Genomic DNA, 24,896 nt, shown 5'->3' on the forward strand with positions numbered 1-24,896 from the left:
GTCATGCAGTGCCAGGCTCTCCTTGATGTCCCCTGGGTACCCAATTCTGGATTCTACCTAGTTACTGCCCAAAATTTAGACTGCTCTCCTGATCCCCAGCACCATCAAAGCTTATCCCCCATTACTCTGTGACGAGAATCAAGTAAAATTAATTTTAGCTACGAGTTTACATATTGATAATATGAGTGCTTTGCCAGACAATTCTAATACATAAAACTCTGGTTTACTTAATGCTATAACAAAACAACTACACAGGAACCGTAAGATGGGTTAAATAGTGCTCCCTACCCCCAATTTATGTATACCAGGAACCCTGAATACAACCTTATTTGTAAACACGGTATTAGTTTGCTAGGGCTTCCATTACAAAATACCACAGACTGCGTGGATCAAACAACAGAAATTTGTTTTCTCAGAGTTCTGGAGGTTCTGGAGATTTGGTTTCTTCTGAGGCCTTTCTCCCTGGCTTGCAAATAGCTGCCTACTTGCTGTGTCTTCACTTGGCTTTTCCTCTGTGTGGCAGAATCACTGGTGTCTCTTATGTGTGTTCAAATGCCCTATTCCTATAAGGACATCAGTCCGATTGAATTAAGGCCCGCCTATATGACCTCATTTAACCTTAATTATCTCTTTGAAAAAGTCCTATATCCAAATATAGTCACATTCCGAGGTCCTGCAGATTAGGGCTTCAACATAGAAGTTCTGGGGAGGATACAGTTTAGCCCATCATAGGGCCTTTGTGGGTAAAGATTGTTAAGGATCTAAAGATGAAGACATATTTGATTTACGGTGGGTTCTTATAAGAAGAGGAGAGAAGCAATTAGAAGAAAGCCTGTGAAGACAGGCAGGGATTCATGTTATGCTGCTATAAACCAAGGAATGCCAGGAGCCACCAGAATCTGGAATAGGCAAGGAAAGATATTTTCCTAGAGCCTTCAGAGGTTCTGTTGATACCTTGATTTCAGACTTCTAGCCTCTAAAACTCTGAAAGAATAAAATTCTATTGTTTTAAGCTACCACATTTGTGGCACATTTTTACATTAACCTAGGAATGTAAACAAGGACAAGGACCTCTAAAGCATCTCCACTAGTCATCTCAGTGCCTTCTTATAGACAGATGTATATAAAGATAGTCCGGTATTAATTCTTGAGGAGAAAATTTATCAACGGGTTTTGAGGGGGGAAAAGTCTCTATCTTCAGATTTCAATTTTTATAATCTATCCAAATGCTTTTTTGTTTAATGAAAAATATATTAAATTTGCTGATTCTCCACTACGATGGAATGTTTGAGATTGTATCATACAATAGTTTAGGTCTTTCTTCATATTCAAAATACTCATAAACGATTTTTATCCTCAAATGGCTGAATTTTGCACATTTACATTTACAAAGGAGGAAGAGTACAAAGGAGAAGGAAAAAGCAGGACGAGAAGCAACAACTAGTGTTTAAAAAATAGTTTGCAAACGTCAATCATGTGAGCGTTCCCAGAATAATTTCTCTCTTTACAACTGATTTTAAAATAGAGTGACAGTAGCTCAAAATGGCAACTGCCAAAATGTTTAAAAAAAAAAAAAAAGTTACATGTAACAGCAACATCGTAAGATAACTTTGATATGTTTTTAACATGAGAATTTGCAGTGAAATTTGGGGTCATAGCTATTCCTATTTTATTCTACTTGTAAACAATTGGTAAAAAACTATGCTATTGCCATTACCTTAGTGACATTTCCTTACTACATAAAGTGTACATTTATTTTGATATGTAACTGGCAATGTTTTGGGGGCATATTTTTTAAAAATTGACCAAAGTCTAGTACATATTATCACTGGAGAATGTTAACCTGTTTACTTTCTAATAATCTGCTTATGTACTGTAAGTTATTCATGATTTGGGGCATAGTCTCTAAATGTATGAGAAGCTAATCACATTACACATATGGAACTAACTCTAACTCTACTGTTGGAATTGTGAGGAGATAGATGCAGAAAAGTAGCAAACCATATAGATCTACTACTTTTGTGAGCAATTAATCTCATTGACATACTTATATGAGCTTGCATAAAAAAATGCCTGGAAAGCATGCTGTTGAATTCAGTTGTTCATTAATATTGATCATATGCTGTCCCCATTGTGTTAGGAGCTGCTTAAAGATTACCTGCAAAAGTATTACAGCATTATTGATTTTAAAACTCCCTAAAGCCTCTTGTATCTTGAAAGTCCATTTATGCTTTCATGGTTAAGAATGATATTACCATTGTTGTCTAATCAGATAATTTGGAATTTTATGAATACTAATCAGAACACAAGCTTATAGTCACCACTCTGTATACTTCTTCTTTATGCCCTGATGCATAGAAAGACAAACTTCTTTACAAGACTTTTGAAGTGAAAAGCAATTGAGATTGCCCTTGTCTTCTTTTTGTTTTACAGCCTCTGAGTGGTTGAGTAATACGCATTTGTTCTCAAACTTTGATCTGCTATTAAACTGTTTCAAAGCAGTGTGAGAGTGATACACATGTGTGCTTGTGTGTGTGTGTGTTCTGGTATGTTATAGAAAATATATGAGATGCCTCAAATATACTAAAGTTTTGGCTGCTAAAATTAAGAATATAGCCAATTCTTAATTTTCATGTTTTAATATGATGCCACTAGGCAATCCTAGAATTAAATTTCCAGGAACCTTTATGTGAACAAAGAAATGTATTAATACCAAGCATAGTATTCACAGTAAAGGATAGCCATTGAAATTGCCTTAAAAAATGAGATATCTAGTTATAAATAGATAACTAAGGATATTTTTCTGATGTGAGATCTGTCTTTCAGCTGCTGACAATTTTAATACCATACAAAGTGCTTATCCCAGATTACTAGCAGAGACCAACACATAACAAGTACTTAATGAATAAATGTTATTTAACCTGAAATTAGCAGGGGAAACACCTTCTGTAGCATACTGGGCAGTGTCCGTTTCTTTCTTCTCCTCCCAGTACAAGCAACACTGTATGCTATATGTGATTATTGTTACTTTTAGTGTTACAGGACCTTAAAGTAATGTTTTTTTTCAGTATCAAAATAGAGATTATGGAATGGGGGTAACCCCAAAGACAAAAGTTTTCCAGGATCCCTAATTCTCATATGAATAGCCTGCTTATTATCACTTGGGGCAATAAAACTGGAAACTGTTGCTATTGAACCTCAAACATAACTTTCGGCTAGGAAGCAAATTTTGTAAGTTGAGACCTTGGACTACATTTATTATGTTATTTTTATGTACTAACTTGTATTCTGATCATTTTATTTTGCTCATGCATAAAGTGAATGTTTTTATTTATATAGAAATAGTTGAATTAGGTGACTAAAACACTGTTAATGAGATTATACAAGTTACGTTTTTCTTCATTATGTATTTGCCAAAGAATTAAGATACATGTAATCATTATGCAAAAGTACACATTCTAATGATCTGTTATTTACAATTCAGTGTAATACGTTTGAAGCTTAAACCTTATTAGAGACAAAACACATTGGAATCTAATTATAAATTCAAGGACTTGAAACCTGAAAGATATAGAAAGGTTCCAGAAAATATCTAACTTAATTATTGAGTAAAAATCCAAAAGAAGGCCAGGCGCGGTGGCTCACGCCTGTAATCCCAGGATTTTGGGAGGCCAAGGCGGGCGGATTATGAGGTCAAGAGATCAAGACCATCCTGGCTAAAATGGTGAAACCCCGTCTCTACTAAAAATACAAAAAATTAGCCAGGCGTGGTGGCAGGCGCCTGTAGTCCCAGCTACTCGAGAGGCTGAAGAACCTGGGAGTGAGCCGAGATGGAGCCACTGCACTCCAGCCTGGGGGACAGAGAGAGACTGTCAAAAAAAAAAAAAAAAAAAATCCAAAAGAAAATGATATCATAAACCTAAAATTAGAATACAGTGTAGGCAGCAAATATAATTTTTATCACTCATTATTTCCATATCCTTGTGTATTCAAAATGTATCGAACACCTACTGTGTGCCAACATAAGTCTTCCCACACAGAATTTATGGTCTAGTAGGGAAAAGCAATAGGAAACCATTCATTTCAACACTTTGTCATGAGTACTTGAAAAAAAGTGTGTACAAGGAACATAACATCAGTCTCACATTGTAATTACAGAGTCTATCTCTTTTCATAATATCTAATACACCGTGACCCATTTCCTGAAAATACTCTGAAATATTTCCATTGCGGAGGATTTGGAGTCCTGTATTATTTGTAGCAATGTGCTTAGTGAATTCATGCTGATTCTGTTTACATCTGTGAAGACCAACATATGAATACACAGATTTTCAACATGGCAGGAAATGTGGCTTAATGGAAAGGGCGTAGACTTTATAGTTAGGCAGAGTGTGTTAAAATCTATGCTTTTTCAGATAGATATGTTACTTATCCTCCCTGAGCCCATTTTATTGCCTCTAAAACAAGATTATAGTCTTACAAAGCATTACAAAAATAATATGTATACTCATATTGTCTAGTATGCATGCAAAGGACTCCAGAAAGGTTTAATCTTTGGCCCTTTTGCTTTACTCCATCCTCATCCGTTAAATGAAAATTGCTGAATTTCTTGGAGTATGAAAAATAACAGCAGCCATAACCTCTGAAACATGTAATCTTTTTCTAAAATCCAGATGTCAGCCAAGGTCATGATGTCTTTTGGCGTGTAAATAAAAGGAGCTCCAATGTACCAATTCACATCATCTGGAAATCCCAGAGGCTGCCCCAAGATTGCTGGACAGGCTTCACCTGTGCCCTCAGGAAGTGTCCAGAATATTTGGGACTTAAGAAACCACTGTTCGCTCTATCTTCAGCTTCCTGAACCCATTGGATTCTTGAATCTCTTGGGCATCACATGCAGCAATACTTTTCCCCTTTTGCCAGGATAAGCCACATCAATAGTACAGCCCTTTCACCTTGATTTCCCCAAGTATCACTCACAGGCATATGTGTTTAGCAGCTGTTATTGTAGAGCTCAATGCTCCAGCAGAAGCAATTCACATAGCATCTGTGCAAACAACTTAAACCTGAATTTTGGACACCACAATTTCTTACTAGCTACTTTTCATCACATATTACAGCCTCCCAGCACATTGCTTGACTTCTCTCTCTCCTTGAAGACTTTATTTCTGCCTTTCCTTTTAGAATTTCTGGTTCTCAGTCTTCTGCATCCATTCCCCAGTTCTTCCCTTTATTTTGCAGATCCATTTAGGTCATCTTGCTCTTCTCACCTTCTAGCCAAGTTTCACTTTTACAAAGACACAGGAGGCCTGAGTAAATAGCATCATGGATTCCAGGTTCCTATTTGCCCCATTTTTATTAGACAGACTTCCATTGACCTCCTTCCTTGGAATCACTGTTGTTTTATTGTTGTTGTTGTTGTTGTTGTTATGGAGTTTCACTCTTTTAGCCCAGGCTGGAGTGCAATGGCACGATCTTGGCTCACTGCAACCAGCATCTCCCAGGTTAAAGCAATTCTCCTACCTCAGCCTCCGAAGTAGCTGCGATTACAGACACGCACCACTACACTCGGCTAATTTTGTATTTTCAGTTGAGACAGGGTTTCACCATGTTAGTCAGGATTGTCTTGAACTCCTTGACCTCAGGTGATCCACCCACCTCTGCCTCCCGAAATGCTGGGATTACAGGTGTGAGCCATGGCACCTGGCCAGGAATCACTGTTTTAACTGCTCTCAAGAACTCACAGAGGACTTACTGTTTCCGTCATTTTCTATTCCTCCCTCGTCCAACCCTGTCATGGAAGAGAGACTTATTTTCTCTGTGATGTAAATTACTCCACTCTCTTCAGTAATTTCTTACCAGTTTTTCAGTAATTTCTTACCAATAACTATTTTTCCTCCTAGGAACAAGTCCTTAAACCTAATTTTTCTCATATTAAGTGGTTTCTAGGGAACATTTCTGAATTCATATTGAATTTTTTTCCTCACCTGCAAAATTGAAAAGTCGGATTAAGTGATCTCCAAAGATTCTTATTTGCTTAAAATTATATAGTTTTTGACTATAGTTATTTATATGTTTTTTTCTTTAGCTGTTATATGCTTTGCTATCAGTTATCAGTTAACTTTACAATCTGTCATTTTTACTCTCATTTGAAGTGAATTGATGAGTCAAAACTCTAACATCACTATGATTTCATTCTACCCTCCCCAGTTAGTTGATGCTCTGAGAAGTACAGGCTTTAGAATCCCAGATTCTTAGTCTGAGGCCTCAGTCTGTCACTGGTACATATTGATTGAGAAATATTATATAGTCTTTCTGACCTTCAGTATTTAAAAAAAAACTGTAAAAGAGGATGATAATGACAAATACCTAAGTTATAGTAAAGAATAAATGAGATGAGTTATGTGAAAATAGTTTATAAATTGTAAGGCACTATCAAATGTTAATTAATTTGTGAGGAGGGAAGAAGTGGAAACTGAGAAAGAGGAGAAGGAGAGATAGGTCCTGTAGCATGATTTTCATTTTGTAGCAATGAAAGAAAATGGTTCAAATTGTTCTATAACGAGTCATTGGTCATTCACTTTTTTTCCTGTCTCAGATATTGGCAATGTACCACCTCAAAGGCAGGTGTTAGATAATTTAATTGATATGTGCTTCACAGCACAAAACTGTCTACTTAAATAAATATATTGTTTTTAATTGGTGTGGCGCTGACAAAAAAAAAAAAAAAAAAAAAATCACAGATCCCCTGAATCCTTTTTACTTTTTGAAAATCAGCCCTATCAGAAAGTCAAGGTCCGGGAACTGAACAGTTCCCGCATTGTTTTCTGTTCCATGTGTATACTTATTAGACTCTACAACCATTGAATTTCGTAACATTTTAAACGGAAAGAAATGGAGGGTCAAATACACCTCTCAGAAGAAGAAATAGAGTCATAAAATCTTGCCCCAGTGCAGGACAAACTTGCCTACCTTCTAAGTCCTCACCCATGGTTGAGATCCGATTGCAGTGCTTCAAGTGATGATGGTGATTTTTTTTTTCTCCTCATACTTTTATTTTATTTTTTAACTTTTACTTTTTTGAGACAGGGTCTCATTCTGTCACACAGGCTGGTGTGCAGTGGTGTAATCTTAACTCACAGCAGCCTCAACCTCCCAGGCTCAAGCAATTCTTCCACCTCAGTCTCCTAAGTAGCTGGGACTACAGGTGCACAGCACCATGCCTGGATTTTTTTTCGTTTGTATTTTTTGTAGAAGCGGTGTTTTGCCATGTTGCCCAGGCTTGTCTCGAACTCCTGGGCTCAAGCAGCCTGCCTGCCTCAGCCTCCCAAAGTGCTGAGATTACAGGTGTGCACCACCTCGTCCAGCCCTTGTTTTTTTAGTGGTTTTGACCCATGCAGGAGGAGTCATTCTCTATAGCACTCTCTGTTCAATACCCTTGCCCCAATCCAGTTGCCTCAAGTTATTATTATTCATTTGTCCAGCTCTTCTACCTTGCTTCTTGTTTCAGCTGAACACACTCACTCCTTTTCTGAACTAATCTTCCAGGGCTCTCAAAATCACCTCTTCATACATAGTCAGACACTTAGTTTAATTATCCTTGCTTTCCTTTCCTAATATGTACATCTTAACTTCCTCTTCACTGGCTTTTCTTTTCCTTATAAATATGTTCTACTGTCTCCAATTAAAATAAGTACAGACTAAATTAGAGAAAACTATAGTTTTTTGTATTTGTCTTTTTTCACCTCCCAGGGAGGACTTTTCCTTCCTTCAGCTTGACTCTTCCCTTCTTCACGATCTCAAGTCTGGATTCTGTCCTGAGTCAATTAACATCCTGCAGGAAGAAGACAATAAGAATTGTGTTAAAGATTTTTAGGGGGGAATGTCTGTGATGGACAAAGGGGAGAGAGAGCAAGAGTAGATAGGATGAGTCTACAGACTGTGACACAGCCTGTCACTTTGAAGGGAGAAAAGGAAGGAGAGAACATTGCATAGAAAAAGTCTCAAACTTCTATGGTTTTAAGAAAAATCTCAGCCACACCAGTGGGGCACCCCTCAGAGTACAGAATGTTCATTAGAGAAATCCCAGGTCAGGCATGACTGGCCCAGCTAACTCTATGCCCCTTTGGTATTTAGTTTTTGGCTGGGGAGCCTGGCCTTGAAATAAATGCTGCCACAGCAGATCCTGTGGTTCAGTAGTTGGATGTTGTCAGCTAACCACACTCCTGGCAGCTGGTTTTCTCCAAGAGAGCTCTGAGCAGCACCACACTTTCATTAGCAGCCACAGTTACTAAATAATCTGCTGTTACTTTCTCAAAGTTTAAAAATGGCCATCAGCCCCTCTTCTCTAAGTATGCAACTTTTGATGAACTGCTTCTTTTAGATTGGCAGAAAATATGCTTCCCCGGAGGTATGTTCCACCATAAACTCATAGTCTATAAAAGCTTTGCAACCAGCTATCCAATTCACTTGGTTTGTGTGGTTACAGCCATATGCTACTTGCACCAGCAGGGGACAAAAAATTGTAGAGTTGTGAATGCAACTCCAGAAAAATTGCTATTCAGTATTACGTTTTAAATTTTTTTATTTGTATTTTTATATTATTATTATACTTACTTTTTAAACACACAGTATTACTTTTGAAACACACAGGAGTATCCTACAATTCAGAAATTTTAATATCTAATTTACTACTAATAATTTTTCGAGTGCTGTACAAGTGACAGACACTGTTCTGGGTATTTTATATGTATGAACTCTTTTCATCTGTATTATATAACCTCTTAAGGCAAATGTTTTAGTATTGACATTTAACAGAAAAGGAAACAGGCACAGAGAAGAGGTATGTATATATCTCAAGACTGCATGACTGTGAAGTGGTAAAACCAAGATCCAAACCCAGGCCATTAGTCTCCAGAGCTCATATAACCAGTACATTTCCTATGCCACTAATACCCAGAACACTTTTTTCAGTAAAATTATTAATTGTAACATGTTGACCTAATGCCGACTTTTAAGAATATGCATCAAGCAGAAATATTTTTTTCTGTCTTTCAGGTCCCTGCATTCCTAATCCATGCCATAATGGAGGAACCTGTGAAATAAGTGAAGCATACCGAGGTGACACATTCATAGGCTATGTTTGTAAATGTCCCCAAGGATTTAATGGGATTCACTGTCAGCACAGTAAGTTATTCATAGTCATTGTGCTTTTATTATTATTGATTACAAAGTATACAAGCCATAGTCATTCTTGTTTGTAGTAGAATCATAGAATCTTAGAAGCAGAAGAGAGCCCTGGCATTTGGCTAATGCTGCTTCTCTCCCATGGATTACACCATGGCCACAGCGGAGGATTCCTAGACTGTTTCAATCCTCCCAGTGGCATGGGAGGCTTGTAGTCTTCTGGCCAGCCCTTTTTATTAATGCCCCACTATCCTTGCCAAAAGTTGCACTTGACATTAAACTGATACCTGTCGTCTCTTTCATATTTGTCCTAAAGTCACATCCTTTAAGTTTTCCAAAAATTATTCTGGTGATTAGGTTCAGAGATGATACCCAGAAAACAAAACAAAACAAAACAAAAAAAACAAAAACTGCCACCCTGCCCTTAAACCGTTTTTCTCCTTCTTACATGTTGGCATTTTTAGTGTGAAAATCTTTGAATGCTCAACAAGTATACTACCTGTACTTCTTTGTTTAATCCCAATTCTTATTTATCTTGGAAGGTTAAAGAAAATAGATCCCACTAGTGATGATTTCTTCTTAGAAGGAGGGATGAACATAAATGCCAAATGAATAATGTGGTGCCTTAGTGCTGTAGGTGTTCAGCAAGCAGAGGGGCCACAGCCAACTCTAAGCTGTCAGGGAGATTTCTCACAGAAGTTGCCACATGTGAGCTGAGTCTTGAAGGAGGGACAGAATGTTGATCAGAGACAGGGGAATAACACATAGTAGGAAGAGTGAGGAAGGAATAGGCAAGCCATGATTACTGTATCAATGGGTAAGACAATGGTATTAAGAACGATAAGGCAAAGCTGGATTTGTCAGCTAAAGCTGGATATCCAAGCATCAGTAAAAACAGAGCGCCTTCTGGCTCTGTGATTTTGGGAGTATCTTGTACTTTTCTGGAGACATGCCATGGCCAAAAGTCTGTAGAATTTCCATAGAAACCTATTGTAGTGCATGGGCATGTGTGCTTTGTACAACTGCCATCTAAACTACTTGTAATTTTCCCTAAAAGCTCAGATCACCAACAAAGAAATGAAAGGCTGTGGATGTTTCTCAGGTTGGGCCCAGAGGTGCCAAGGCTAGGTCTCCCTGATGGTAGCATCACTGCTCAGCCTTCACACATGGACACTTCAAAACAGCCCTGGAAAGATAGAGATAGGAGCCCAGAATCTCAGGAGCCTTGACGTTCACTTAATCCCATGAAGACAATATTACTTACCCTTACTTACCTCGTGATGTGATATCAGAAGCAGTGCCCAGAAGAAAACAGACTGGCCACCCCAATGGAGCCCCTTAATTCTGAGCTTCTTGTGTACAGCACACACGCTTACAGAGGATGCCTCTGGAAGAATCGGATTTTCATGATGGGCTGCTGTCCAGTGTTCAGAAGCAAGTCTTATATCTAAGGTCATATTATCCTAACTTCCTGTTTTTGTATGGGATCCAGGAGGCAGTAGGTGAGAGTGTGTAAAGGCTTTATACTTAAAGTACAAGTATACTTAAAGGCTTACTGTTAGAATATGTCCCTATTTGGAAGGACAATATGTGGAAGACATGTGTAGAACCCTGATGTCACTTAAGTAGTTCACATTTATTAACTCTCCCACCATGACTTACTGTTGAAGTCAGAGTGAAGTTGAGGCCTGCCCTTAAACCAAGAGTTGGGAAACTTTAAATGTTAGTTCTAATTAAAAATATCTATACAGTGGTACAAAATTGTTTTCACATCTCTAGACCTTGTTTTCTTTATGTTGGGAAGGTCAGGTTAGTTTTAGTTATCTTTAATGGCCTGGAAGTCCCATTGAAGACATCGAGTCATCTTTTGCCTTTTTTTTTTTTTTGGTTATATAAGTGAGGCTGCTCCAGAAGGGTGTTAGCAGGTATGTGTCCACCTGCGTCTGACTCCTACACATAGTTGGCCGTGAATTCTTTCTAGAGGACTATCAGGTGTGGGAAAACAGAATAAATAAATAATTTTTTCCCCATTCTCCATGGTGGAAAATCCAAGTCTTTTATCTCATAGCTTCATACTATATTCAAACAAACTTATAAATTCATATAATTTTATTGAATTTCAAGAGTTACTTCAAAGCACAAAGAAATCTTTCCCCTTAATACATCTGACCACCCCCACAACAATATTTTAAACCCATGTCAGGAATTGCAGTGGGAAGCCCAAGGCTGAGAGATTCAATTCAGAACTTAGATTTTGTTGTCTAAACCACCTAGTCCCTATTTTCTTCATTGCATCATTAGAAGCAACAGAAAACAGAGGAAAAAGAACTGGATTTGGAAGCAGAAACCTAGATTTGAGACCTGACCTTTACAGTTATTAAATAAGTGACCCTGAGCCGGTCATTTGATCTTTCTGTGATTTCAGACATACAAATTGGAGAATTGAACTGGAAATAGATGGTCTTTGGTTCATAGAAACCATGAGTATTATGAATAAATGGATAGCTTACTCACTGTACAAAGGTTAGCAAGCCTTCCTCTTTATAGATGAAATTGAAAGGGATGATATATAGAGAAAGCAGCTATAGAAGTGCTAGGGGCCCTGGAAGCTTCCTCAGCTAGGAAAAACAGAAAAACAGCTCTTTAAACTCTTGCAAGGATTGCTAGATATCTGGGTTTGTTTTTCATGGTGGTAATAGTTTTATGACCTAGATATTTAGAACCTTGCTACTCAAAATGTGCTCGTGCATCAGGATCTTCAGGAAGTTTATTAGAAATGCAGATAATCAGGCATCACCTGAAATCAACTGAATCAGAATCTGTATTTCAAAATAATTCCCAGTTAACTCTCATACACATTGAAATTTGAGAAATACTACATAAGGCTTTGAATAGCCAAAAGTGATAGTTTCATAGCTGAGCAACTGTCACGTTCAGTTATGTAACAATAAATATAGGCAAAATATTTAAGGTTTGTGAAAAGCAAAACTATACTGAAAATTAATAAAAATGAGAGTTATACAAATATAGCGTGAACATTTCATTTGGAAAAAGAAATTTAAACAATTCTTCAGACAGCTATGTTGAGGGGACTTTTAAATTTTGTCCTATATGACAGAATGTTAACTAAATGTCTTTTGGAAAATAGCTAGACATTTAAAGAACTTTAAATTTCATGATACAGGAGTGACAAATATATAGCTAATAGATCTATTTTAACAACTATTTTATCAATATGTGACAAATTAGAAAAAATATTTCCAGCATCAGCATTATTACCTACATATGCTTTTAAAAATGTTTTTGGGATTTTATCATTAATAGACTTAATTTTTAGAGCAGTTTTAAGTTTACCAAAAAATCGAGCAGAAAGTACAGAGTCCCGTATATCCCTCCTCCTACATAATTTCCCTTATTAACATCTCTCATTGCTGTGGTACATTTGCTATCATTGATGAACCAGTACTGATACCTTATTACTAAAGGCCATAGTTTAGGGTTCACTCTTTGTATTGTGTAGTTCTATGGGATTTGAAATATGTATAATATCATGTATCTACCATCACAGTATCATACAGAACAGATTCGCTAAACTAAAAATCCCCTGTACACCTGTGTATCATTTCCTACTTATCTCAACCTTTGCAACCACGGATCGTTTTACTGTCTCGGTAGTTTTTCCTTTTCTGGAATGTCATGTAATTGAAATCACATAGTATGTAGCCTTTTAAGACTGATATTAAGTTTCCTTTGTGTGTTTTTAGGACTTAATAGTTTATTTACTTTTACCTCTGAATATTAATCCATTTTATGGGTGTATCATAGTTTGTTTAGAAATTCAGCATTTGAAGAATATCTTGGTTACTTCTAGTTTTGGGCAATTATAAATAAAGCTGCTATAGACATTCAGGGCAGGTTTTTGTGTGGACATAAGTTTTCAACTCATTTGGGTAAATACCTAGTAGTGCAATTTCTAGATCTTATGGTAAAAGTACATTCAATTTTGTAAAAGAACCTTCAAATGGTCTCCCACGTGGCCGTTTTGTATCCTCACCAGCAATGCCTGAGAGTCCCTGTGTTTTACATCTTTACCAGCACTCATTGTGTTTTGGATTTCAGCTATTAGATGTCCTTTTTATGGTAATGAAAGTAGCATGAGGTTATAACTTTATAAGAATAATGATTAGTATTGGATTTGGTATAGAATTACCACATTTATATATATATATATACACACACACGTATATTTTCAAATGCCATAGAAGAATGTGAAACACACATATGCATGTGCTCATACATAGGCATACACACACACACACACAGAGACACATATATATACACATACATCTCTGTGTGTGTAAATTATAGAATGAATTGAGCACCAAAATTGTCTACAGGTCAAACTTTTGAAAAGCATTTTTAAGCAAGCAGTTTTGTGCTGGTGGCTGCATTTGGGACTGGCTAGAGTGATTATATTTTATTTATTGCCTGGTAACAAATGTAATGCCATAGGGAAAGGCTGTTTCTTCACTCCGAGAACTCTTTCCCATCTTCTCACAGAAGGCATGCTATATGTTCTTCTTTACCTTTGCACAGCTCCACAGACTTTGATTCATTTTAAGAACACATTTTCTTCGTTCCTACTTTTCAAGAAAGGAAGGCTGATCTGGGAGCCCACTGAGCCTGGAAAGAAACAGGACAGTTTAAGAGAATTGGCCCATGTTATCACATTAGCTCAAGATAGAAAGCTTCCATACACACACACACACACACACACACACACACACATATATATGTATATTTACCACCGATAAAGTTGGCCAGAAAAAAACAATCAAAAACTTCCCTCTTTTTGTATATTCTAACTACTTTAAGTCAGTTTGGTCTTAATTTTATATTAGTGATTAATGCAGTCACACGTTTAACCAATATTTATTGGGGTCATGAGTCCCATTTGTAACTTCCATATTTCACTTTTCTCAGAGTTTATCAATGATATTTGCTGTTTTCATGATCATTCTTAATTGCATTAATCACATATTTGGCAATTACATGCTTTGTCTTCTATGTTACATTTGTTAAACATGTAGATTACTGGCCTCACTTCAGTTCTATTGAATCAGAATTTTTGGTTGGTACCCTGAATTTAGTTAAAAGCATCCATATGATCCTTCAATACAGCAAACTTGAGGATTACTGACCTAAGGAATTACCACTACCTTCAATCTCCAAATGATACTGGAGGAACCATGCTGTGAGGGGAGGAGTTCTGGTCAGACCTGAGTTTCTGATGCAGCTCTATCTTGGTGAGTTGATGAAGCATCAGTTGGCATATAATGGATCTGTGCCTAAGGTTTCTCATCCAGTAAATCAGTTCACTTCAACAAGCACTGACTGAGAACTTCCACCATTGAGTGTGGAAATAACAGTTCTTTAAAAACTGCCATTAACAATCCTTTGTCCTGCTTCCCTAAACAGATGTTTGTTAAGATCAGATGAGGTATTTCCGAACATACTTTACAAGAAAAGTTAGGTATGCCTAATGGACTAATACTTTAAAATATAATGGGGATTCCTACTGATCTTTACTTTTTCCCTTCCTTTAAAAACAATTATAATTATTTTAGGAAACATTTTGTGTTGTAAGGCAGGGGACGCTCAGGCACACTATGTACCTCCATGCTTTTCTAGAATTCCTCTTATCATTAATTCTTACTTTAAGTTACTCTTTATAATTTTAATTTGATGGCTTCTTTTAGCTTTTTGTTGTGTTGGATTGCCATTAATGTCAGTGGGGATGGCACCACTTTGAGAGGCCAGAGAAGAGACCCAGAACGAGGCAATGAGACATGGGGTTTATTGAGACATGGAGGTTACATGCAGTGTGGTCCAGTAGCAGCGGGCTGGACAGAGCTGCCACCGTCTACAGAAAGCATACAGTGTAAATAGCATTTCACTTAACACCCTTCACCTGGCAATCTCAACCTAGCTTAAGATGTTATTGCTATCAGGTGCATTTACCATACACCTCAGCTCAGCATCTCCTTGAATGGCCCTCACATTTTTATCATATCATTCTTCTGTGATTTCCCCAGCACCAGGTATGCAGAGGAGCATTGCTGCCAGATGTGGCAGCAGCAATACAAACTACAACAAAAAAACAAATAACAATCACACTGCAAAGATAGTTCTTCCAAGCACTTGGGAGTTGATCCTGGACATGCCATGGCAGGCCCATGGTGGAGAGTGGCAGCTCTCCATAGGCCTAACAGTCTGTCTTGTTTGAGAGAGAGGCCACAGCCTATGCCCAGTCAGTGAAGAGGTTAGCTGCCTACCATTTAACCAGATGACACCCAAGCACCTGACCAAAAAGCCTGAACTTCGGACCCTTTCTGCATCAACCATCCATCCTCCATTTGCCTAGTGTGACAACAAGGTGGGGGCTGCAGCCGACAGGCTGGAAAAAAACTTAGAAACCAGAATATCATCAGTGCAATGGAAAATAGGTACCCCCTCCATTCCATAACTATCTATTGCTGTTATAGACCCTTGGAAATGATGAATGTTACCATACATGAGAGTGCATTCTACTCTAGTATCCACTAGGGCAAGCACAGCCTATTCTTAGGTGTCCAGTGTATAGTTAGTTCTACATATGACCTCTGGTCCTCAGACACCCTAGCCACCATTGCTCCCATCAGAATTTTGAAGCCTTGGCCTTCATCCAAGTCCAAAGGTGCCTACTCCTGCCATTCCTCTGCAGCAGAAGGGGTGGACTGAGCCTGAGGCTCTTTAGAGAACCTCTGTTCTAGCTTGAGCTTCTGCCATATTCTGACCAAGACAGCATCAGGCTGTCTGCACCCTCACAGTAGGCATTCCTGCTAGCATGCCATGCCATGTCTTCAACAGGCCACCCTGGTGGACTCCTCAACTGTGTCCTTTCCCTGGGCTCCTTTGTCTTTCATCCCAGCAGTGCACCACCACCCCCCGCCAACAACCACACCCACAGACAAGTGCACCATCCCTTTGGTTTGGCAGGGACTCTCAGATGGTGCCTTTCATGCCAGCAAGAAAAGTTCATTGCTGGGACCTTGGCAATGCTGAGCATAGATAGCATGCTTCACTCCTAATTCCTGGAGGAGCGCCCTGCAATTCCTCCATAGTCTGTCATCACAAAGGCCACGTGGGGACGTCTCCCTCACTTGTCCTGGCTACCTTGCAGCAACACTCACCCAGCTTAGGAGGGGGATGGCCCCATCGCCATTACTGGCACCACAAAGGTGCTGCGTCAAGGTCGGGTGTTTTGTAATGGACGCCATTTTGCCATTTTACTCATCTCAGGTCTGGAGAGTATAATAGCCTCTGCCTCCATGTTCTACAGATGGAAAAGCCACCCCATCATTGACTCTCTACCCTTAAGCCTGAACCTATTTTTTATGTCCACCAATTCTACAGTGGGGTCGTCCCACACTGTGGTGTGCTGCTGTCTTCTGGGGGATGGGGGAGGGGCAGGGGTGGCGGCAGTCGTGCGACTCTGCTTCCAGTGGGTGCAGGGGAGTTGGTGACTCTTCATACAGGCTACCTGACAAGCTAGGGTCTCCATTTTGTCTGGCACCTCTTTGTAGTCACAACTCGTCCTGCAACTGGCAGACCCTCACCTGCACCATGAGCTCGCCCTTTATGGCTGCTTGGAGCAGCGTCAGAAGCCGCCAGCCAACTGTAACTCCCACAGCTCAGGCATCTGACCCTCACTCAGTCAGATCACACCCTGCAACAACTCTTCCAGACCATTCAGCGTTTTCAAGGCACCTCCATACTCAAGCGCTGGGCCCTATCCATCAAGTATAGCAGCTACCAGGCCCCACATAGACATGCATGGCCAGCCTAGGATTTATCTCAGATTTTTCCTTCTCAGATCTTATCTTCTGGGCACTCATGGAGTTTTCTTACCTCCTGTTGTCATGCTGGACCTCCGTTTACTTTAGTAGGGATGGCACTGGGTTTGAGAGGCTGAAGAGCAAACCCAAAGTCAGCAAAGGAGACAGGGTATATCACAGGGAAATTACATAGGGTGCTGCTCAGTGGCAGTAGGCTGGACAGGAGAGCCACCACTGCCTGCAGAAAGCATGCAGTTAATACACTATTTTTCACTTAATGCCCTCCAACTGGCAACCTCTACCTAGCTTGTCATTGTTGTTGGGTGCATGTGCCATGCAGGGTCATTCTTAGGATATGCTTAAGTTATTACTATCAGGTGTATCTACGGTACACTGGAGGTTGTACAGTATACTTTTCCACTAGAAAACCAATATTCTCTAATGAAGAATTCATCTCATTCTTTCCTCTTTTTCTTTCTTGTGTGTGTGTGTGTTTCGTTTTTGTTTTGTTTTTTGAAGACAAAGTTTCTCTCTATCACCCAGGCTGGAGTGCAGTGGTGTGCAATCCTTGCTCACTGCAACCTCCATTTGCTGGGCTCAAATGATCTTCCCACCTCAGCCTCCCAAGTAGCTGGGACCATAGGTGTGCCACCACGCTGAGCTAATTTTTGTATTTTTTATATAGTCAGGATTTCATCATGTTTCTCAGACTGGTCTTGAGCTCCTGGGCTCAAACAATCCCCCCACCTTGGCCTCCCAACGTGCTGGGATTACAGGTATGAATGACCATGCCAGGCCAAGAATTCACTTCAAAAACTGTAAATTTTTACCTGAAGTTATCACTGACACTTGCAAACTATATAACAATATTACTGAAATAAAGACTTCCAAAAAGACTTCCAAAATAGACTTGTCTCCAACCCTAGAAGATTTTCAGACTGGAATTGAGAAATTTTCCTGCTTTCCAGTGGTTTTGCTGGTCAGTATGAAACACTTTAACTCTGTAAACCAAAGGCTCTCAAACTTGTTGTGCATATGAATCGTATGCGGATTCATAGAAGTATGCAGATTCTTCTTGCCAATCTGTAGAGATTCCAACGTAATAGTTTTGGAGCCAGGTCTGACTATTTAATAAGGACCCCAATGAAAGTGATGCAAGTGGATCTAGAACTCTGGTTTTCAACCTTGGCTACACATTAGAGTCTCCTGGAGCATTATAAAAAGTACCAATGCCTGGCTCTCACCCCAGAGATTCTGACTTATCTGGACTATGGTATAGACATTAGGAGTTTAAAAACCTCCCCAGAAAATTCTAATGTACAACTAAGACTGAAAATCAGTGTTCTAGTACCATATGTGAAGGGTTACAATGCCTTAAAGAAACTAAGTGCAGAAATAGTCAAAGAGAAATCAAGCTTGGGAGAGGTTATTATAATCCCACACTGAATGTGTGAACTCACAACCTTATTGAATTCAACCTTTATTTAAGATAATGGAAATTGTCTTATAGCAAAAACCCCACAATGATTAAAAGAATCAGTGCAGAAAAATATATTAGCTTACTACTTTTAAAATCTGACCCTTACTTAATCGGATCCACCCTCTGCAACAACTTTTAGCCCATAACCTATCTATAATAGCCAGAGTTCTAAGGCATTTTTATTTTCTTGTTTTTCTCCTTTGGTTGGAAAACAACAAAGAGCATTGTCATGGCAGACATATATAATAGCTATTTGCACAAATGCACTATTCCAATATAGACACAAAGCTTGTGATTTTTATGATACTCAGATATGTATAAAATCCAAAATATTTGAAAATTGCTACTTTAGACTAACAATAAAACATTTTCTCTTTTCTGTTATTTATTTATTTTTAATATGAATGCCAGAAAAACAATAATCTCTGAACAAAAATATGTTAGACACATTTTGCCAGAAGATTATACTCATGAAGCTGATGTATTTATATTAATAGGCCTTTTAGAACTGATTAGAATAGAACTTTTAGAACTGATTCAGCCAGGCGTGGTGGCTCACAGCTGCAATCCCTGCATTTTGGGAGGCTGAGGCAGGCGGATCACCTCAGGTCAGGAGTTCAAGACCGAACTGGCCAACATGATGAAACTCCGTCTCTGCTCAAAATACAAAAATTAACCAGCCATGGTGGTGCACGCCTGTAATCCCAGCTACTCTGGAGGCTGAGGCAGGAGAATCGCTTGAACCCAGGAGGTGGAGGTTGCGGTGAGCTGAGATCGCACCACTGCACTCCAGAATGGGCAACAAAATGAGACTCCATCTCTAAATAAATAAATTAATTAATTAAAATAAAATAAAATAGAACCAATTCATAATTTTATATTGAAACAAATAGTATTATAAATGTAGTTTTTAAAAAAATTGCATGTAATTCAAATTTCCTAGGCCTTCTAGCCAAAGGTGGTACTGATTTCTAAATTACTGTTGCTCTTAGTTATCATCTTCCAAGTAAGTTGCTTAGATAGGACTTCATTCTCCCCTAAAGTCTTCCCCAGCCATGTCAGGAAATAACTTACTTATTTATCCATTTGATAAATATTTAATGAGAGCTTACTTACTGTTTTGTCAGGGTGCCGCTGCTGTTGTTCTGACCTTGAACATGGTGATAAGGGAAGACTACTCTGTTCTCTGTTAGTGGCCATCTAGCCAACTGAAACTGTACATGGTCTAAGGTCAAGGTCAAGCCTAGCCGTTTTAATGGCATTGGGTCTTCCTATGTTCTTGGGAGTTGGAAAGGCATGTGTCTTTTCCCAGAACCTCCCAAATGTTTTTGTGAACACAGTTGCTCAGCCTTTCTTCCTTAACTGCTTTTTCATTTGGGGTTCAGATATCTCAGGCTGTTTGGGAACAGATGCTATGGCCACCCCTCTCTTATTCTCATCTCTACTGTCTTTCCCAGGAAATCATTTTTCAGTCTCATTTCTCCTAGAAGGGCAGCGATAAACAAGAGAATAAATCTCCATGAGGATCTGAAGCTCACTTGTACAACAAATAAGTTACTAACTCCCTACTCAGTGCCAAGCACTAATCTGGATAGTGGAATATAGCACTGAACCAAAATAACCAAATCTCTGCTGTCATAGAACTTGATTAATGGAGAAAAGGATAATGAAAATGTGACACAGGCATTACTATACAGCCCAGCAATTACACTCTTGGGCATTGTCCCAGATAAGTAAAAAGTTAAAGTTCACACACATACCTATACCTGGATACTCATAGCAGCTTTATTTGTAATAGCCAAAATACAGAATTGCACAGATGCCCTTCAACAGGTGAATGGTTAAAAAAATTGTGGTACATACATACCATGGAATTGCTACTCAGCAATGCAATGAAGGACCTATTGATACATACAACAACTTAGATAAATCTCCAGGAAATTAAGCTGAGTGAAAAAGAAAAGTCAATCCCAAGAGAATACATACTAGATGATCCATTTAATTACATTTTTGAAATGATGAAGTTTTAGAAATGGAGGATAGATTAGTGGTTTCTAGATGTTAGGGACAGAAGGAGGTGAGTGTAGTTATAAAAAGGCAACATGAGGTTCCTTGTGTTGGAACCATTTAGTATGTTGACTGTGATGACACATACAAAAACCTACATATGTGATACAATCTTATAGAGCCTAATTACATACATATACCAATATAAGTAAACCTAGAGAAATCTGAATAAGATTGTACTCTCATCGTAATGTCAATATTTTGGTTCTGTTTTTATACTGTAGTTTGTCAAATGTTAACCATCAAGGATAACTGATTAAAGTATACATAGTATTTCTTTGTATTATAGTTTTTCAAATGGATATGAATCTATATTCCAATTAAAATTTCAATTAGAAATAACAGCACCGCAGTGCATAGTAACAAATTTTGTTATGTTTTGTAAGAATGGAGATTATGGAACAAAGGGGTGTGAGTGCTGTTTTAGAGCTTGGCCAAAGAAACTTGCTCCTACCAAGTAACAAGCAGAGATGTGAATGAAGTCAGGGGGTCAAGCATGTGAATCACAAGGATTAGCAAGTATTGAATCCTAAGATGGGTATGTGTCTTGAGCATTGTAAATGATTAAGAGGGTGGGCAGAAAGAGGACCTGAGCAATAGTCAAGGTCTTATAAGCCATAGAGAGGACTTTTAGTTTTATTGTAGTTGTGGAATTGAAATTGTGGAAGCACACTGTTGGAAGGTGGACAGCAAGGGAGTAAATGAACTAATTTCTATTTGGAGAATGATTCTGGCTGATGGTAAAGAATAGGTTCAGGTGGAAGAGTGGAACCTTGCAACCACCTGGGAGGTGATGGTGGCTTGGACTAAGGTAGTAATGAACACTTGGGAGGAGCTGAACAATGTTCATTTTTGAAAAATAGTTTGAAGTCAATTATGACCAGCATCATAAATATTTATGGGATATTTTTGTTAATGAATTTCAGTAGCATTATAATTATTTCTCTTTTTACCTTTTTACTATAGATGTGGGCAGTGTAATATATTGTTCTTATAATTTCAAGTGTGCATTGTAATTGCCACTTTTTCTGTCTTTCAATAGCATCATTGAGATAGAATCTAGACATTTAAAGAGAAATAATACATATATTCATACATATATAGGTATGTACAGATATAAGGAATGTCTTAAATATGTACGATGCTATTTAAGATGTTGAATTTTTAATTTTTGATACCTTTAAAAGACCCATAAAATTGGTTGTCTTTAGATATATTGTGTGTTACTTTATCTTTCACATCAGCTAAGTCATGAGAGTGTAATGCAGTATATTTTAAAGACAACATTATAACAGAAGTATGTAAATAAAGAGTAATTACATGCTAAACTACAACAAAGATTTTGAAAAATAGAGCATCGTTTACATTTGAATAGTAAATCTGGAAATCACAATTGCATAGAGTGGATATTTACTAATGTCAGCCTTTAGAATGTAATATTTACTAGTGTCAGCCTTTAGAATGATTGATTTTGCTCTCAACATTCTAATTTATTTTATAATTATGCCATAGCCTAAAAGTTTAGATAAATTTAAGGCAATGTATCATTTGGAAATAAATAGAATATTCAGGAGCTTTTAATCATTTTATATGATATATCTTAAACTGAAATATTTCCAAATGAGAATTATTCTCTCCTTGACCATCTGAAAATGCTTTTTGGTTGGTAAGGAAAGGAATTGTTTCTAACTTTTTCTAAATAAAGTGAGTGCAGTTTATTTGGATAATGACAGCATGGTTGTTTAAAGAGCTGAGAATTTAAATGTAGAGAAGACTTAAACTTCCATTCCTTCTATACTCTTAACAAGTCATATCAACTTTAAGTAATGATAACAACAGGTCTTGGTTTCCTTGGTTTTAGAATAGAAATAACTGGACCACTTGCCTACTCTCAGGTCCCACTTGATATGATGCCCTGTCAATTTAATATATGTGATAGTGTTTTGTACAATTAAATGTGCTGTATGCTGATAAACTATCATTCTTGGTATTATTGGTTTTCAAAATACGTATTCTTTCATCATAGTAAAAGAAATCGGTACTAAAATAAAACAGAAATAGATACTGATTTTATCTGAGCTAAATTAGACAGTAGAGAGGATGGAAACACCAGATACCCAATTTAAAAAGTAACATCTTATAATTGAGAGTGTACACCTTCTCAGTGTCTGAGGTGAGAGGCAGGGAGAGAAGGAGGAAAAGAAGGGGAGAGAGAGGAGGGGTGTGGGAGTCTGGGGAAAGGAAGGAGCAAACTCATGAATGCCATTGTTCTGGTTCTACACCTTCCAATCAAACTCCTTAGAAGAGTTACCTATACTCAATGTCTCCTGCATGCTCTGTGATTAGCTTAAGTACACATCCAGATTTTGATCACCTCTTACCACCTTCACTTCTTCCCTAAGGCAGCATTATGCACTATGACATGCTCCTAATAATTTTGCTGACTTTACACTTGCTCCTAATTTATTCTCAAAACAACATCCAGACTGATACCTTCAAATATACATAGTATTAAGTCATTTCTGTGTTTAAAACCTCCCATGGTTTTGTAGTGCACTTCAAGCAGAATCAAAAGTCTTTATAGTGAGCAAAAATAACCTGACATGCCCCATTCCTGTTCATCTCTTTTGATCTTATATCCAACTATACTCCACCTTGCTGATTCTACTTTGGTCACACAGTTCTCTGATGACCTCAGATGTGCCAGTCTAGCTTCCAATCTGGGGCCTTTGCATTGTGATCCTTTACCTGGCCTCCTCTTTGTTAGATAACCATGATTCTTGCTCCCTTTCCTTTTCTTCTTAGATCTTAGCTCAAATAAGAATTTTCCAGAGTGACCTCCTCCAACTAACCTGAAGACAACAGCATTCTGTAACATCTTCCTCCACCATCTCTTTACTGTCCCTCTCTTTTACTCTTTTACTCATCTTTATTTTCTTAGCAGTCATCACCGTCTACCACATTTTATATTTATCTTTTAATAATTTTCTTCTCTTTAGAAAGTAAGCATCTCTTCTAGAGCAGGGACTTGATTTGTTTACATTCTGCTGAAATTTGCTGTGCCTAAGAAGTACCTAGCTCATCATAGGTGCTTGATAAATATTTGTTAAGTAAACAAATGAATGAATAAGCCTCAGTGTGTTAACCAATAGATCATTTAATGTATTATCTAATAGCCATCTATCTCCCATGATACTGGGCTTTGAAAAACATCAAACAAACAAACAAACAAAAACTCTTAAATAGTATGTGTCTTTAAGAGCTTATAAAATTAATGTGAAGAAAAATAATACTTCCTCTAACAAGAGGCCCATGGCCAAATAAGTTGAGGAGCACTGTACATTATCTCCTCCTTTTGCAGATTGTGAGATTGTCAGTGTTTATTAGATTTTTGGTGAATATGAGGAGCCATGTAGTTTATAAAAATTGCTAAACAAATAACTGTTAGATAATTTTTTAAAATTTTTAAGATTGTTTAAATCAATTACTTAGAAAGACAGGAGTGACAGTGGCATGGAAATTTCAAAATGGGGAGTTTAATTATTATGCAAAGGAGAGATGGCAGATGGAAACAAAGTGAGACAGAAGCAAGAAAAGATGAGAGAGTTATTGTTACATGATTGATAAATATGTAGGAGGCAAGGGTGGGTGGAATTGAAGGTTAGTGCAGGGTTCCGTTGCATTTGCACACACACATGTTTTAATAACAAATACACAGTAGGAGGAACAGCCACCCATGCATAAACCGTCTACGAGCACTTATTCAGCACTTAGAATTGTCCCCAGAAATAGTGATTATGTTAATGTTGCCTTACATGTGGTGCCATCCTTTGTCTAAAAGATGAACAGTGCTTTCCATCAAGATTATCGAGAGAGTCATTTGCCTCTCTTGCTGCTGGAGCTTGTGTCATTATTTGTTGTTTACAGTGAAGACACTGTTTTCGTTGGAGTCGCTTTGCTTCTCACACCTTTAGTCCATTGTCAGCTACTATTTCCCAGTTGTGTATGCCTTAATGCTACATTCTCACAGCCTAGGCAGTGAATCCTTCAAGAGCAATATTGGAAGGCAGGAGCTAGCAGCACTTAGAAGAGGAATGCAGCACAAGAGTTGCCCTTGTGGGAAATGCTGCCTTGAGAAATGGTAGTCACAAGTAAAAGGTAAAACACAGGTAGAAGATGGTTTTGTCATAGGTGAGATGGCTCTGAATATGTGTCAGGTGTGTATTTGCTTTTCTTATAGAACACTAAACATCATCTGGTAAAAAAAAAAAAAAAAAAAAAAGGAA

The 24,896-nt window shown here is 38.0% G+C and overlaps 1 protein-coding gene across 2 annotated transcripts in view; it reads left to right on the forward strand.

Moving 5' to 3' along the window:
- EDIL3 (EGF-like repeats and discoidin I-like domains 3) overlaps positions 1-24,896 on the forward strand; it is a 481,624-nt gene that overhangs the window by 222,830 nt on the left and 233,898 nt on the right. For both annotated transcript variants that reach the window (XM_011996455.1, XM_011996456.1), the window contains one exon: positions 9,058-9,186. In XM_011996455.1, the coding sequence (XP_011851845.1) occupies positions 9,058-9,186 (129 nt within the window). The remainder of the gene's footprint in view (positions 1-9,057; positions 9,187-24,896) is intronic.

Source organism: Mandrillus leucophaeus, unplaced genomic scaffold (genome assembly GCF_000951045.1).
Source record: "Mandrillus leucophaeus isolate KB7577 unplaced genomic scaffold, Mleu.le_1.0 Scaffold515, whole genome shotgun sequence".
Lineage (NCBI taxonomy): Eukaryota > Metazoa > Chordata > Mammalia > Primates > Cercopithecidae > Mandrillus > Mandrillus leucophaeus.